General features: G+C 37.3%; 2 protein-coding genes across 3 annotated transcripts in view; both read left to right on the top strand.

Moving 5' to 3' along the window:
• ilf3b (interleukin enhancer binding factor 3b) overlaps positions 1–8606 on the top strand; it is a 20474-nt gene extending 11868 nt beyond the window's left edge. The window contains exons 8-19 of one of the 2 annotated variants that reach the window (XM_016525747.1): positions 510–621; positions 820–917; positions 1019–1130; positions 1243–1356; positions 1446–1651; positions 1739–1891; positions 2651–2788; positions 2885–3028; positions 3114–3237; positions 3961–4008; positions 6051–6446; positions 7862–8606. In XM_016525747.1, the coding sequence (XP_016381233.1) occupies positions 510–621; positions 820–917; positions 1019–1130; positions 1243–1356; positions 1446–1651; positions 1739–1891; positions 2651–2788; positions 2885–3028; positions 3114–3237; positions 3961–4008; positions 6051–6446; positions 7862–7995 (1779 nt within the window). In that variant the 3' untranslated portion in view covers positions 7996–8606. Of the gene's footprint in view, positions 1–509; positions 622–819; positions 918–1018; positions 1131–1242; positions 1357–1445; positions 1652–1738; positions 1892–2650; positions 2789–2884; positions 3029–3113; positions 3238–3960; positions 4009–4546; positions 5158–6050; positions 6447–7861 lie in introns of those variants that run through there. The other variant, XM_016525748.1, reaches the window with a different exon arrangement.
• An 815-nt stretch (positions 8607–9421) lies between these two features.
• On the top strand, positions 9422–16950 carry farsa (phenylalanyl-tRNA synthetase subunit alpha). The gene is made up of 13 exons (XM_016525751.1): positions 9422–9589; positions 9995–10132; positions 10649–10747; positions 10833–10951; positions 11182–11274; positions 11493–11621; positions 13292–13407; positions 13519–13603; positions 14174–14273; positions 14374–14542; positions 14746–14823; positions 16089–16203; positions 16294–16950. The coding sequence occupies exons 1-13, from the start codon at positions 9443–9445 to the stop codon at positions 16397–16399; spliced, it is 1494 nt and encodes a 497-aa protein (XP_016381237.1). The 5' UTR covers positions 9422–9442; the 3' UTR covers positions 16400–16950.
• The last annotated feature ends 213 nt before the right edge of the window (positions 16951–17163 follow it).

Genomic DNA, 17163 nt, shown 5'->3' with positions numbered 1-17163 from the left:
CATTGCCCTGTTAGCTCGGAGAGCTTTATTTTCCCTCCTCAATAAGTTTTGTCAGTTGTTTTGTTTATTGGTCTAATTCTTGTTTCTTGGGTTGCATTGGTTAGTCACTCAATTAATTGTCTTGTGCTTCGTTCTCCCCTTCTGAATTATGTTGTATTAATAAGGAGTTATCACAAAGTAAGTCTGTTTAGTTGTGCTATCTTACAATCAATATATAGTAAATGTAAGTTAGTGTCGCCGATGTAACCGGTTAAAACTTGGAGTGGTGATGAGGTCTTAAAATGTATGGAAAGAGTTTTTAAAAAGTATTAAATTTAACTCCATGATTCCTGTATATACCCTGATAGAAAATGTCGATTCTTCATGACTATTTGAGAATTAGTGTGATATAATAATAGATTTTTTCTGCAAGCGTTGCCCCCCCCCCCCTTAATAATTTTTAAATATAAACGTTTGCTAATATTATTTATATGTTTGCATCCATGTGATGTAGCTCTTGTTTCTTGAAGCCCTTAGAACTGCTGTGCGAGAAGGCGATTGGCACTGGGATTCGGCCAATGGGAGCTGGAGAAGCGCTCCGTAGAGTTCTTGAGTGTCTCGCGTCTGGAATCCTCATGGCTGGTAAGTCAGCTCCACATTTCATATCTAAAATAGATTACAAAATGACTGTCTGTCACATTATAGCACTCTTGCAATAAAGTGCTCTTTAAAAATGTAAGTAGTTACTGTTGTATTGTATCGACCGTTGTGATGATGTATAGAATACTACAAAGATGCTTTTGTCATTTCTTAATTTGAATGTGAATCTATCTGCTTTAGAAGGTTCAGGCATTTGTGACCCTTGTGAAAAGGAGCCAACAGATGCCATTGGTCACATGGATCGCCAGCAGCGGGAGGACATCACCCAGAGTGCTCAGGTTTGTCCACAATTTGCTGTTTTTATTACAGTTTTGCATTTGATTGCTTGCAGATCTCATTTGAGCATTATGAGTGACGTTGTCATCTTTTTGATTAACAGCATGCCTTAAGGCTTTCAGCTTTTGGACAGCTGCACAAAGTGCTCGGTATGGACCCGCTTCCTTCAAAAATGCCTAGAAAACCAAGGAGTGAGACACCTATTGACTACACAGGTAAAATTGAGTGGAAGTGGACATTTTTCTTTACTTGATGGATGATTTGTTGTGTAACTATAAAAATATTTTGAGGGAGAAACTTTCCTTTTGTCGTCTTTCATCTCCATAGTTCAAATCCCACCCAGCACAACCTACATGCCGCCAATGAAACGCCCCATAGAGGAGGAGGAGGCTACTGATGACAAGAATCCAAACAAGAAGAAGAAGAAATTGCAAAAGAAATGTAAATGCTGTTCATATGTTCACAATGTGCTTATAGTGGAATTACGCATAACATTGCACACAAAACATAACTTGTCTTCTGGCCTTCAGCTCCAGAGGAGAAGGCAGAGCCACCACAGGCCATGAATGCCCTGATGCGTCTGAACCAGCTGAAGCCGGGTCTACAGTACAAACTCATCTCTCAGACTGGGCCCGTTCATGTGCCGGTGTTTACTATGGCAGTAGAGGTGGACGGAAAGAACTTTGAAGCATCTGGTCCCTCCAAACGCACTGCGAAACTACACGTAGCTGTCAAAGTAAGACACCTTGATGTAGAAGATCAATTATTTGGCTTAATGAACCAGTCTGAAGCTAGAAACTGAATGTTTTAATTCCTTCTCCAGGTGTTGCAAGATATGGGTCTGCCAACGGGATTGGAGCAAAAGATAGCTGAACTGGTGAAACAGGAGGAGCCGGTGACCACTCAGGAGACTTTGCCCGCTGTGACCCAAATGGAGCCAGAACCAGCACCAACTGCAGACAGCCCCACTGACGAGGTACCAAAGATTTTTTTTTTTTTTTTAACAACATGTATCCATATAGTGGCTTATAATTAAAGAGCATCTTGTGGGCAGTTTTATAATGCAAATATAAATTTAAAAGGGTTAAATAAAATAATAAAAATGAATGCACTTGTTCTGTGTTAAATTGATCAAAAGTGACGGTAAAGACTTGTATAATGTTACAAAACATTTCTATTTGAATGAAATGCTGTATTTACTATTCATCAGAGAATTCTGAGGAAGAAAAAAAGATTCCACAAAAATAAGCAGCACAACTGTTTTAACATTGATAATAGTAAGAAATGTTTCTTGTGCATCAAATCAGCTTATTAGAATGATTTCTGAAGGATCAAGTGACACTGAAGACTGGAGTAATGATGCTGAAAATCCAGCTTTGCCATTACAAAAATAAATAACATTTTAAGACATATAACAATAGAAAACTGTTGTTTTAAATAGTAATAATTTTTCACAATATTAATGTTTTTACTGTTTTTTTTTTTTAATCACATAAATGCAGCCTTGTTGAGCATAAGAGAATTATTTCAGAAACATCTTACAGACCCCAAAATTTTAAACAATATTGTACTGCATCACTGAATTTACTTTACTTTAACCGTAATGTTTTACATGCAAAAAAGTGCAAATTAAATTCATTATGGTTTAATTTTGACTGATTAGTTGCACCAAACCTCTAATAAGGCATGTTATTCAGTCTTATAAGAGCTTGTTCCTCCTTTTTCGCTTTCTCAGAGTGCTAAACAGCAGGGGCCCATCCTAACCAAGCATGGAAAAAACCCTGTCATGGAGCTCAATGAAAAACGCAGAGGACTGAAGTACGAGCTCATCTCTGAGACCGGTGGAAGCCACGACAAGCGCTTCGTCATGGAGGTGAGGACATGAACTCGGAGACGCATTCTAGTTCTTCATATTGCGTTTTTGTAATGTTGGATTCTCATTTCTCTTATTTTTCCTTCCTGACTTCAGGTGGAGATTGACGGGCAAAAATTTCAGGGTGCCGGATCCAATAAAAAGGTGGCAAAGGCCTACGCAGCACTTGCAGCCCTGGAGAAGCTCTTCCCAGAAGGCTCCAACTCAGAGGCAAACAAGAAGAAGAAAATGCCTCCAATGGTATGCCTGTTTCTTCCTGTTTTCAGTGTCATTATTATCTCCACTTATATTTTCCGTGTATAATTGTCTGATTTGCTAATTTTAGCACCCCGCTGGATTTGGGATGGTGAGTGGGCCGCCTGCTGACATGGCAATCAATCCCAGGGGCAGAGGAAGAGGACGTGGCAGGGGCCGAGGTCGCGGATTTAATGGTGGAGGATTCAATCAAGGTACAGTTTCATTGCTGTCTGAAAGCATCGCTTTGCATTAGGGATTTGGACAAACCTTAACACTCAGAGACCCAGCTCTGAATCAATCTATTTAATACCTAACTTTCACTGAATATGGATAAAAACTACACGTAACACTGTGCTGACACTCGGAAGTTTCTGACATCAGTTTTGGTGGGGAAAATGGTTTGACATTAACCGCCATAATTCTTAACACTTGGAACAAATGTATCTATTTGCAAAGCAAGTATTTGATGTTAAAAAAATTGTGTGTAGTAATGGGAAAAGGCTTGAAATGCACTGAAATTTTGAACGTACATAAATGAGACCATTTTTCTAAGCATAACATAAATGCAAACGGAGTATTAGGGGTCAAGCTTTTTTCAATTATTCTCACACAATTAAGCCTATTCAATGAATGGTACCAAAAATATTATATTTTCCCCTGCTGTTTCAGTGCTGTTTTGTCATTCTCATTGTTTTAACTATATATTTTGTAGTATTGTTACATATTAAATACATTTGTGTGCTGAATTATGAATTTAAAGTCTTGGTTTATCAAAAAGTAGTGGGGAATTTTTGCAACCTTAAATTTTGCCTAAAGAATATAGTTTTTATAACTAATGGCTTCCTTGTGCTATGAACATGAATTATACCTCAAATTGTGTCTAATAAAACAAAACTCCTGTATTTGAACATATACATATTCTTGTCTCCTTTTAGGTGGATATGGGACGTATGGATATGGCGGCAATAACAACTCTGGCTACAGTGAGTATTTTCCTATTTCTCACTGGTGCCATTGATTCTACTCTTTTCTCTTTTTTTTAATGCCTTTTAGCATTTTTATCCTTGTTAATTAGTTTAACCACAAGACTTGTCTTTATGGCACAAGTTGTTGCCATTTTTGACTTAATCTCAAGTTAAATAGTCTGTGCACTTTGCTCTGGATCTATTTAAACTGCTGCTCTGGTAGTTTTGGGGACATGTTAATGATGTCTTTAATGTGAGTGTCCGTTATTGTATTTTCCTTTTGATTTTACATTTCTCTGCTTTGTTGTGCCATGGGACGCAAACTTTCCTCGGCGAAAAATGAGAAATGTTCCCAACATGCCAACGCCACTTTCTGAGGAAAGACCTTCTTGAGGGTGACCGGAGCAGAGAAATCTAAAAAAACAAACACAAATTATCTTTGACCTTGATGGTAACCGATTGACATCCTTGACTCATGCCCGGTGACGTTTGTCATGGCATGCCAAACACAGAAGACGTCTAATTCTGTGCTTCTCTGCTCTGTCTCACCCTTTAGGTGACTTTGTCTCAGACTCCTATGGCTACCACGAGTTTGCGACATAAACCGCCCAATGTTTTCAATAAGCACACATGAAAAATAGAGAGAGAGGGGAAAAAAACACTGGTTACCCACACTATGAACTCGTTTCCTTGTGATGTATCATCTACAATCTCACCTCAAAAAACCTGCACCAACGATCAACTAACACTGTGGATGTGAACGGGAGTTTCTGCCTGCGGAAATCAAGAAAAGCAAGACACTCTGACGTATTATTTGTGCTGCGATCAGTGCAGTCGAGCAATGTGATTGGCTGGTGGATGGTCACAAAGTAGCGGACTGACATTTCATAAAGACTGTATCTTCACTGCAGCTCTCAAGTCACTGTATAAGCCATTTTGCCAACAGTTTAGTTGTTTTTCCTGGAATAATGTTCCTGGTGGATTTTTAATTGTCACTTCCATAAATTGCCATTGTTTTAAAGTTTATTTATTTTTCTTTTGTGGCGAATGCCATTGATTGTGAGAAATTGGGTTTGTGAAGAGTAGGCACAGATTTTTAATATCAGAATATTATCAATTCTGTGAACTTTTGAACAAATGGGGTTTATTTGCTGCATTTTTGTTTTTAAATTGATGTTTGTGGATTACGTCTTATTTTGCAATAAATTTGAGTTAATTTACAAATCTGTGATCTATGTAAATTTTTATTATTTTTTTGAAATTTATACAGATTTGCATCAGGTTTTGTGAAGATTTTTTTTTTTAGTGTAAATGTATGGTTTTATTAAATAGTTTAGCTAGTATTACGATTGAAACCATTTTCACTCTTCTATTTATTTGCTAAGAGCTTTTGGCCTCTTATATTCAGTCCAGAAAAGTCTTTATTTACAGATATGCAAAGACAGTATTTATTACCGCAATTGCTTTTGAACCACTTGTAGCTTGTTTTGCAAAACTAAATTAGTATTAAGCTGATTTTGAGCATGCAAAATTGTTTTGGACAGGGCAATGGACGTGATATGACATCAAACTCTGCAGCACACTTTTTTTTTTTATTCAATGTATAACAAATCCAAAATGTAAAAATATACAATCTACCCCACTTTCCTGCAATTCTGCAAAGTTTGAGTTCTTCTAAATCAGCTATGACATACTGGTTTTCTATTGGTCACGTCTTGATGTGATTCAAATTCTCAGGTCCAAACTTGAACTTTTTAGAGCAGCGAAATGCGAAACATCTTAACAAGAGCTTGCATTTCCGCTCTCTCGCATTTGCATGCGTTTAAATGGAAGTGAATGGAATGAAAAGTGTAGTGTGAGACATTTACTATTTCAAAGTGAGAAAATGTGGATTAGTAAGTGGTTTTATTAAAGTAGATTTTGTATCAAGTTTGTGTACAGAAAAATTCTGTTAGGTTCACTACTTAAAAGCCAGTAATATGTTGATTCAGATTTATAATGTGAATTCAATTCGAATTAAATGTCCATCTGTTAACATTTTCTGCATCATTCCTCTTCAGATTTCTTTAATAATGGAGGGTCTAATGGTGGACCGGTGGCCTCAGGTCCTGGATCATCAGGTCCAGGCACAAACCTGTCTTCTGGGGGAGCAGCAGGGGCGACTGGTTTCGGCTCGTATTATCAGAGTGATGGTGGCTACTCGTCCCCTACCGGAACCCCCAAACCGGCCGGTAAGAAGCCACCCATGCACCAGAACACCAAGCCTCAAGGATCCGGAGTTGGCCAAGGAGGTTCCTTTGGTCAGTACAGCCAGGGCTTTGGACAGAAAAAGAACTTCAGTCAGGCTCAAGGTGGTGGTGGAGTAGGAGTAGGAGGAGGAGGAGGAGGTGGAAACTTCAACTACAGCACTGCTTATCCGTCACAGGTGACCGGAGGACAGGACTACAGCTATGAAGGTGACGAAAACACTCTGAGTTACAAGAATAGTTCACCCAAAATTTGACACTTGCTGAAAATGTACTCACCCTCAGGCCATCCAAGATGTAGATGAGTTGCTGCTTCATCTAAACAGATTTAGAGAAATGTATCATTGCATCACTTGCTCACCAATGAATCCTCTGCAGTGAATGGGTGCCGTCAGAATGAGAGTCCAAACAGCTGATAAAAACATCACAATAATCCACAAGTAATCCACACCACTCCAGTCCATCAGTTAATGTCTTGTGAGCAAAAAGCTGTGTTTGTAAGAAACAAATGCATCACTAAGACATCCTCTATCCATAATATTGCTTTCTCCAGTAAAATAAAAAATTGTCGTCTGAATCGGGAGAGAAATAAGCACAGATCAAGCAAAAGCAGTCCAAAACAGTTCTAAACAAATATGTGGGTGGATTTTTGATGTGAGAGAACAACAGGGGATGAACTTTTTCTACTGGTGGAAGCGTTATTATGGATTACGAACACTTTTTGGCTAAAGGTATGAAGATAAAACACCTTAATGATAAATTTATTTACAAACACAGTTTTTCACTTCACAAGACATTAATTGATGGACTGGAGTGGTGTGGATTACTTGTGATGTTTTTATCAGCTGTTTGGACTCTCATTCTGACGGCACCCATTCACTGCAGAGGACCTATTGGTGAGCAAGTGATGTAATGATAAATTTCTCCATTTCATTTTCAGCTAATTTTAATTTGAGTGAAATGTTCCTTTTAAGACCCATTCACACCAAAAACTATAATGACAACTATATTAACATCAACACCAACGTTGTGTTTATTATAAGTTACACTGTCTATTGCTTTAAATGCTGAAGATCTTTAAAGTCAGGTAGATTCTTATTGGTTGTCAATTTTTTTTTTCTCGTAAATCAGCTGTGGGGAAAAATATTGTCATTATGAAAGTGAAAAGTGAAAGTGACTTGACATGTGGCCAAGTATGGTGACCCATACTCGGAATTAGTGCTCTGCATTTATCCCATCCAAAGTGCACACACACAGCAGTGAACACACACCTGGAGCAGTGGGCAGCCATGTTTTGCTGCGGTGCCCGGGGAGCAGTTGGGGGTTCGGTGCCTTGCTCAAGGGCATCTCAGTCGTGGTATTGAAGGTGGGAGAGAGCGCTGTACATTCACTCCCCCCACCTACAATCCCTGCCGGTACGAGACTCGAACCCACAACCTTTGGGTTACGAGTCCGACTCTCTAACCATTAGGCCACGACTTGTCATTATAGCTGTGGTCTTAGAATGACTGTCAAAACTTTATCATTATAGTTGTCATCCTTGGTGTAAACGGGCCTTAGCTGGGTTTAATGTTGTAGTGTTGTTGTTTTTTTTTTTTTTACTAATTCTGATTGGTCTCTCACAGGTTACAGCAACCAGTCAAACTATGGTTCACAGGGCGGAGCCAACCAGAATTTCGGTGGTAGCGCCACCTCCTATAACAGTGGACCAGCAGGGTACGGCCGGGGCGATCCAAGTATGGACTACCAGTATCGATAAACCCGCCTTTCTGTGTGCAGTCCTGCATCATCATTTCCTAACAAGGAGCATCATCCGTTTTGATTCTGTTGTTATTGATTTTTGGTTTCTATCACCGACACCTGAGCTAAAAAAAAAAAAGTAGTCTCTAAACTTTGTGCAAAATAGTGTATTTTCATGTTTCTTTTGAAGTTCAAATCTGTGAACTCCCCCAAACTACTGCCCTCACAAGGGAGAAGTGAAATAAACCCAAAGCGACGCATGTGAGGACCTGATCATTTGTTAATATGCAGTGACTGGATGCTCAGTCCTCGAGTGATTTTAACCATTCAGACATGTACAAATATAAGATGCATCAGTCTCAAGCTGTAAATCTTTAGTTTTATTATTTTTCTTTTATATTTTCTTCTGTTTGACCAGCAACATTTCTTGATTTTTTTCCTGTAATCGTAGGCTTTTCTTTTAAATTATGAATGCACATGTGACATTGTTTTAAATGGTTATGTGATTGTGAAAGTTGTGATGTGTCAGGTCGATGTATAATTGGCTGTTTTGGGTGGGGGACCTTTATTTTTCCGAGCAACGTTTAAAGAATGTGTGGTGTTTGTAATAAAGGATTTTATTTTGGAGGATATCTGATTTCTGCTGTATTTTTGAATGCACATCTCCAGGTGTTTTGTTTATACTTGTTTTTATATAACATACAATTTAGTCAAAAAGTCACATTAAAATCTGGCATTATTAACCAGGAAATTAACGTTCTTAGAATTGACAAGACAGTTGACCCTGAGAGGTCAAGTAAATATCTACAGCGGATCTAAAATATTCATAATTAATTATAACTAGTTATGATTAATTATTCATATTTCCCATGAGCTGATTCGTTACAATGTAATCAAGCATTTTAAACTTGAAAATATAACTTGTTTTAGGATCTAAAATGTGCTTTTTACTAAATGTGAACGCCACGATTGAAAACGCATATAAGAATAGTGTAAAGAAAAAATATTTTGTAGTAATAAACACAGACACGATATTAACATACAGAACATTAAAAAATTGTAAACACGATTGAAAACTGCAATAATTATTTGTACAAAAATGTAATAAATACATTGCCGCTCTAAATATACAGAATATTTTTCTAATAATTAAAGGTGTGTGTATGATTGAAAACGCCGGTAATTGTGAAAACCACAATAATGTAAATATAAATCTTTTATGTTCAATGGTGTAGTAATAAATACAGAGCCGCTCTAAAAGTACATACTATTTTAATAAAGGCTTATGGACCGCATGATATTAATAATAACTACAATGTAAAAAATATTTATGTTTCAAATTAATAATAAATACAGAGCCGCTCTTCGTGGTTTACGGTAAAGTAATGTCGTACGTTTTTGTTACTGAGTTTACGGCTGATGTGACGTCATGTCCGTTTCCCCGTCCGAGCCAAGGCGACTCCAGCATGGCTGACACCGGGCTTTTGGAATCACTCTTACGGCTGCTGGAGACGGTGGACGACGGCACTGACAGCCAGGATGTGGCCGCCGATCTCGGGGTGGATCATCAGGTGATCGTCGGCGCGGTGAAGAGCCTGCAGGCGCTGGGAGAGGTGAGCAGATCCCGCAGCACCGGCAGGCTCTGACTGATGCAACAGCGGCGCAAACCAGAGCCATTCAATCCGGATGATCTGTGTGTACATCACTCAAATCATGCGGAGCAGCGCATTACAATGAAGTCATCTTACAGACTTTCATACCCGCTAACATAAATGAAAAATACTCTATCTATCTATCTATGTTATGTCGTATCGTTCTTTTAATCACCCCTAAGCAAGCTGCAACTGTTTTAATTAAAGAGCCTGCGTTTTGTAGCATATTATTGTACACTGAAGAACATTCCTGTTTTTCTTGGCAACTGTTAGTTTCTCTGAGGTTATGAGTATCAGTATATATATTGTTTTAATATAAATATGGTATTGTTTCTCTATCTTAACCAGTTTGAATCCTGTTCTCAGGTGATCTCGACAGAGCAGAAGTCCTCCAAACACTGGGAGCTGACAGGAGAGGGCCGTGAGATCGCAGAGCAGGGCAGTCATGAAGCCCGAGTGTTCAACGCCATCCCGGACGAGGGTCTGCCGCAGAATGAACTCATGGTGAGAGATGAAAGAGTCGTCTATAGTCTCCTACTGGAGAAGACATCTATCTTGACCAATGAGAGCCATTAGGATGAATCTCGTGAAAACAGAAAGTGTTTTCTACCAAGTTTATTTGAACTTTCTCATATTTAAACGTTCTCAAAAATGTTATTTAGATTTAATATACTTTACAAAGTATACTTGTAAAGTACAATTGGATGTATACATCATGGAAGTATGTTACACAGAAATGAAAATAAAATCCTTTGACTGAGACTCTAGTACAGTAAAATGAAATTCATTTTTATTCATTTATCTGCATAACGGTAGAAAAGTTTGTATAAAATGAGATCCAAACATCAGGTTCTCATTTTCTATATGTAAAATATAATCATGTTTTTTATTTTTGTGTGAAATATAATAGTTCTAAGATAGCGAGGATTAGCTGTTAATCCTATGAATTGTAGACAGATGCGTATACATTGGTATGCATGTTTTGCATCTGCTATCTCATGTACCTTTTGATTCTTTTAGAAAATGCCGAGCGGGAAAGTTGGTTTCAGCAAAGCCATGTCTAACAAATGGATCCGTCTGGATAAAGCTCACGAGGGAGGACCACGAGTCTTCAAAACCGTGAGTTACATGCTGCACAGATAATGAATTAAGCGCCAATCTCCCAATGAATGTGTTATTAATGTAGTGTGTTTGTGTGTTTCAGGTGGAAACTATTGAGGATACAGTAAGGGACAAACTACAGCTGGTGCAGAAGGGACAGTCGGCAAAACTGGAAGACAAAGAAAAGAATGACCTCAAGAAACGTAAACTGCTATCTGAAGTGTAAGAGAGAGTGCAGTGCTTTTGGCTTTAACTCGCTGAAGTTGTTCATTTTGATTTATTCAGTGTGTTTGTTTAGTCTGAAAATGATATTTTGGTGTTATTCAAGTTAATATAATAGAGGGCACTACAGCTCAATAACAATCTCATGCCAGTGGGAAAACTATATAATGTATTCCTTATTTGTATATTTTATTGTAAATATGAATATATGGATGATTGATTGATTTCAGGACGGTTAAGTCATACTGGATCACTAAAGGCAGCAGCTTCAGTACCACCATCACCAAACAAGAGACAGAACTCACTCCAGAGATGATTGCCAGGTGAGACCAATCAGTTTCACAAAGACAAAAAAAGAGGACCTTAACGTATTACACAACATTGATGCAATTCTGAAACAGACGACTTTCCTACTTCTGACTTGTGCAGCACAGTTTCAGTGCTTTGTGTGTTTGTAATTTAAATGACTTCTGTTTCAGTGGAGTTTAATGTATCGCTTCAAGGGTTTTTTTTTTAGTTTTTTTTTTATTTTTTCTCTCAGTGGCATCTGGAAGGAGAAGACGTTCAAGCCGTATAATTTCGAGGCGATGGGTGTCGCTGCAGACTGCGGTCACCTGCACCCGCTCATGAAGGTCCGGACGCAGTTCAGGCAGATCTTCCTGGAGATGGGGTCAGTCCTTTACCTTTGCATAACACTCTTCTGCCTCAGCTGATAAACCACCAGTTTTCACATAACATAATATTTTGGAAAAAAAGAATTTCACACATGCTTGGTCAGTGTTTTTGTGGAGCAGTAAAGATATAGCATGCACAAATATAGCATGCCTTTAACCTAAACATTTGGTTGATAATTATTAGGGATGTAACGATTCACTCAACTCACGATTCGATTCGATTCACGATTTTGATTTGTACAAAATAAGATTTAAGACAAGTTATAAATTAAATGTGTCCTTTTATTATTGCTTGGACAAAATGCTGCACGTTTCTTTGTGAAATTGAAATATAACACTATAATAATATACTAATATAGCACTTGCATATTATTGCTCTTTTGTTGGTTTTGATTGCTTTTATTGTCCTCATTTGTAAGTCGCTTTGGATAAAAGCGTCTGCTAAATAACAAAATTTAAATATAGGCTAATGTAAATGTAAATAACAAAACTAAATTGAAATTTTAAAGCATGCCCCAAATCAAATAAGTAACACAAATAAAAAAAATCTCTTCATATAAACGAACTAAGGCTTTGTCTGTGTTATTTGAATCGATTTTCAACCGGCTCGTGGTTAATCGTTACATCCCTAATAATTATAATTAGTAATATTAATATTGTGCTGTTTTTGTGCTGGTTCCTTTTTTCTGTTTCAAGCTTGGCATGGATAGCTTTTCGTATTCATGTTCTAAGTAATGGTTAGTTCACAGTAGTGACAGAAATTAACTTCCACTATCCACTATGTGGCATTATTTGCCTCTTAAAACTGATTTCCCAGTGATTTTTACCTGTATGGTGACTTTTTTAACCTTATTAGATGTACGCGTAATCTTTTGTCAAATTCTTACATTTAATCAGTAAATTCAGTTCGAATAATCAAATGAAAGACCAATCAAATGAAATCAGTATCAACAAAACCCATCTTTGCACTGCAGAAGTGGCACAGAAGCTGCATCTGAAGTGGCATTTAGATGTATTTACACAGAATGTTAAATGCAGCTCAGAGGTGGCTTGAATGCAATTTACAAATGCTGTGAGATTGTTTTTTATTAATTAAAAAAAAATCGTTTACATGAATATTTATTATATTTAGTAATGTTGTTAAAAAATGTAAATGTACTTTAAATGTGAAACTAAAACCACCAGTAGGTGGCGGCAAGTCACTGTTTTAATGAGTAAGTGAGTCATTCAGTCATTCATTCAAAGGATTTGTTCAAACGGTTGATTCATTCCACCATTGATTCATTCATTAAATTGATTCGTTCAAAAAGTGGATTCACTCAATAATGAAGCAACCCTGTGTGTTGCTTTGAGGCACTTCTGCTGTGGTTTCAGTTGGATATTTTCTTTGACAAAATAAAGCAAATACTGATAATATTGTGTCTAAAATATAACCCAGTATGTTGATTTTATAAAATCAATATGACATTTGCAGTGGTAGAACCATCACAATTTGTACATAAATATCACTACATACAGTATATCAGTACAAGTACAATAGTATTACTGTTAAACTGAAGCTAATAGATAAATCAGGTATGCCTTCATACCAAACATCCTACTCCATAACAGTGTTTTAATCTTACATTACATGCATATTCCTAAGTATTAAGTCTCTCATTCACAGATTCACAGAGATGCCCACCAATAACTTCATCGAGAGCTCCTTCTGGAACTTCGATTCTCTGTTCCAGCCCCAGCAGCACCCAGCTAGAGACCAGCACGACACCTTCTTCATCTCGGGTGAGGAATATCCACCTCTGTGCTTTCATTGACCTGCTACTCACTCTGCAGGAGTGTGCACCACTTACGTTCAAAGCATAGTTTTCAAATAATATTTTGTGTATTTCACAGACCCAGCCCTTGCTCACGAGTTTCCTCAGGACTATTTGGAGAGAGTGAAGAAGGTTCATTCCGAAGGAGGTTATGGATCACAGGGGTAAGACGAGACACTTATTATATTCTATATATATATATATACAATTTTTTATAATACTTTTATTCAGTAAAGTTGCATTAAAATTATCAAAAGTGACAGTAAAGACATTTATAATGTTATAAAAGATTTCGGTTTCAAATAAATGTTGTTCGTTTGAAATTTCTGTTCATCAAACAATCATGAAGAAAATGAAATGCATAACAGTTTCCTCAAAAATATTAAGCAGCATAACTGTTTTCAACACTGATAATAATCAAAAATGTTTGAGCTGCAGATCAGCATATTATACTGATTTCTGAAGGATCATGTGACACTGAAGACTGGAGTAATGATGCTGAAAATTCAGCTTTGCTTCACAGGAATAAATTACATACTAAAACATATTTAAATAGTAAGCAGTTATTTTAAATAATAATAATATTTCATAATATTACTGTTTGTACTGTATTTCTGATCAAATAAATGCAGCCTTGGTTTAAAAGCTAAAAAAATCGTATCAATCCCAAACTTTTGACCAATAGTTTATATTTGTAAATCGATGTAATTTTAACATCTCAAATCCATTTTAAGATACAAATATGACTGGAAGATTGAAGAAGCTCAGAAGAACCTCCTGCGAACGCACACCACGGCGGTCAGCGCTCGCATGCTGTATAAACTCGCACAGCAGGTGAACACACGCATACACACACACACACACACACACACACTCACTGCTAGCTTCACTGCTGTTTAGTTCAGATCTCACTCGTCTCTGCGGTATGTTTCAGGAGAAGTTCACACCAGTGAAGTACTTTTCCATCGATAGAGTTTTCCGTAATGAAACTCTGGACGCTACACACTTGGCGGAGTTTCACCAGATCGAGGGAGTGGTGGCCGACTATGGCCTTACGCTGGGAAACCTCATGGGCGTCCTGCACCAGTTCTTTACCAAACTAGGTACCACACTCCTTGCTTTTTAAGAATAAGATATATGAGGGTGTGTGAAAGATTCTCCTTTTTTAAATCAGCATTATCTATTTACAGTGAAGGAGGAATCCTGAATGTTCATTAAGTTTTTAATAAACATGGTAAATTACTCGGTGTTGGACTTTAAGAGATCCCTAACTTCTTTGATCATGATTTTGATGGTTTTATTTCAGGAATCACAAAATTGCGCTTCAAGCCTGCGTACAACCCCTACACCGAGCCAAGTATGGAGGTCTTCAGCTATCATGAAGGTAAAACTCTCCATATGAAGTTATATGGGTATGTAATGTGCAACGTTTATATTGCTAAAGCTAAAAACATGAAGTCTTATGTAGCCTACTGTGTTGTAAGTATAGAATAACTAATAATAGGCAAATTGTTAAAAAAAAGAGGTGGTAAGGTAATTACTCAGTATTTTCATTTTAGAATTTTAGAAGCAAAACGATTAAATAGTGAAATGGCATTGATATTGAAGTCGACATGAAAAGGAAATTGCAATAGTCTTTTTTTTTTCCATTGTGGTATATATCCAAGAGATTTTACACACAGATGTAATGTGCACAGATAGATAAATCGTTAATTATAAACACTGCAATATTCCATAAAAAAGAAGAATTGTCAATTTTGATTTCATGGTGACTAAAGAACTGGATGAAAAATCATGTCATTTTATCAGATTTATTTGCCATTATCTTTTTTTTTTTTTTTTTGCTCTGATTATTTGTAACTCACAGCAGAAATAATAAGAAGTGATATAAAACTTTAACACGGTCAACAAAAAATTCTTCATAGCCTTGCTGTGTCAACATTAAATACACAAAATACTTTTCAGATTCAAATCAAAGTTGTAATTTTTTTGATTCACCTCATAGCTGGTTGGTTTGTTTCATGGTTTCTAACTCTTCAATGAAGACTTATTTAAAAATCCCTATTGGAAAAAATGAATAGGAAGAATATGGTGCTTTTTTGTCCTCCTAGGGAAGTTCGCATTTATGATCTGGGAAGTGGTAATTACGACCTCCGGTGTGTTCAAGTCATTTAGCCTGAGCAAGATGCGATGTACCTTTTCCTACTAATAATTCAGCAAGATCTTGAAACTAAACTTCTACAAAATGATGAATAAAGAATGCGCTTCAAGTGAATCTCTGTATATTCTCTCATAATTGTATGATTAAAACATATTTTGTATGTGCAACTTACATGCAGCTAGTTTTATTGTAAATGAAAAAATTTTTTTTATTTCAATACAGGCATTGCATCTATTGCATCATGTTTTCTGACTGACACACTTCCAACTCGGAAACCTGTGGCTTAAAGAACGTTCCGTGTTTTCCACTCATCATTATGACTTTGTGGTGGCATTCATGTGCGTTGAACTTGTAAATACAATCTTTCTGTGTCAGCACTTGAATGCACTGATACTTCCGGAAACAAGGGTGCTGGAAAACCTTTCTGATGCACTCTGTCTGAGCCAGTTTAGCATCATAAACCTTCCATCTGGCTGAATCTCTCTCAGGTCTGAAGAAGTGGGTGGAGGTGGGTAACTCTGGGGTCTTCAGGCCTGAAATGCTGCTGCCTATGGGTTTGCCTGAGGGGGTGTCAGTCATCGCCTGGGGTCTCTCCTTGGAAAGGTACGTCGACACGCACCTATGAAATAGCATCGGTTGCATATTAAATCAACCGTTGCTTGATTGTTTGTTTTTCTTTTGACCCATCTTCAGACCCACCATGATCAAGTACGGAATCAACAACATCCGAGAGCTCGTGGGCCACAAAGTGAACCTCCAGATGGTGTATGACAGCCCAATATGTCGACTGGACTCTTAAATGACCACCGCAAGGCTCAGCATATAGATTGATTTGTGCTCTCATGACTCGTCTGCATTGTTATTGTCTGTTTAAGCCATAACACACACCCTGAACAACACTTTGCTGCTCGGCATTAGTTACGAGGGCCATGTTGAACAGGCTGACGTCAAAGCGGAGGAAAAGAGTCACGTCTTTGCATGAGGAACGTGATATTTACCTTATTACAACATCACCACCTGATCTAGAAATCCCTACTGGCCTCCACAAAGCACCACTTCTGTTTTTATGTGGGTTAATTCTTTGATTTCTGCTCCAAACACACACACAAATATATATATATATATATATATACACATAATTTTAATTGATTTATTGTCATTTTCCACTGCCCGTTTTCATGACAGCTCTGTAAAAACAGCCACCCAGTTTGTTCTCACAACCCAGAATGCAGTGGAAACTATTGAAGTCCTCATACTGTAGAAATGTTCAATTAAAAATTTTCCAAATCTCCAGTTTGACTTACTTCATGGTTGATTATTATTTACATTTACATTTAGTCATTTAGCAGACGCTTTTATCCAAAGCGTTAATGCAAGCAGCTAACTGGTAGCCAGTGCAAATTGATGAACAGAGGTGTGACATGCGCTCTTTTCGGCTCATTAAAGAGAAAAAAACATCATATTTCATATTATTATGAAACCACAATTCATTTAAAGCAGCACTGTGTAACTTTTTCTGTGTTCAAAATTTGCAAAATGTATATAATGAGCGAGTACATCATG

The sequence above is a fragment of the Sinocyclocheilus rhinocerous genome, unplaced genomic scaffold (genome assembly GCF_001515625.1).
Source record: "Sinocyclocheilus rhinocerous isolate Xijiao unplaced genomic scaffold, SAMN03320098_v1.1 scaffold182, whole genome shotgun sequence".
Taxonomy (NCBI): domain Eukaryota; kingdom Metazoa; phylum Chordata; class Actinopteri; order Cypriniformes; family Cyprinidae; genus Sinocyclocheilus; species Sinocyclocheilus rhinocerous.
The sequence above is the reverse complement of the archived record's forward strand: the minus strand, read 5'-3'. Positions and strand labels throughout refer to the sequence as shown.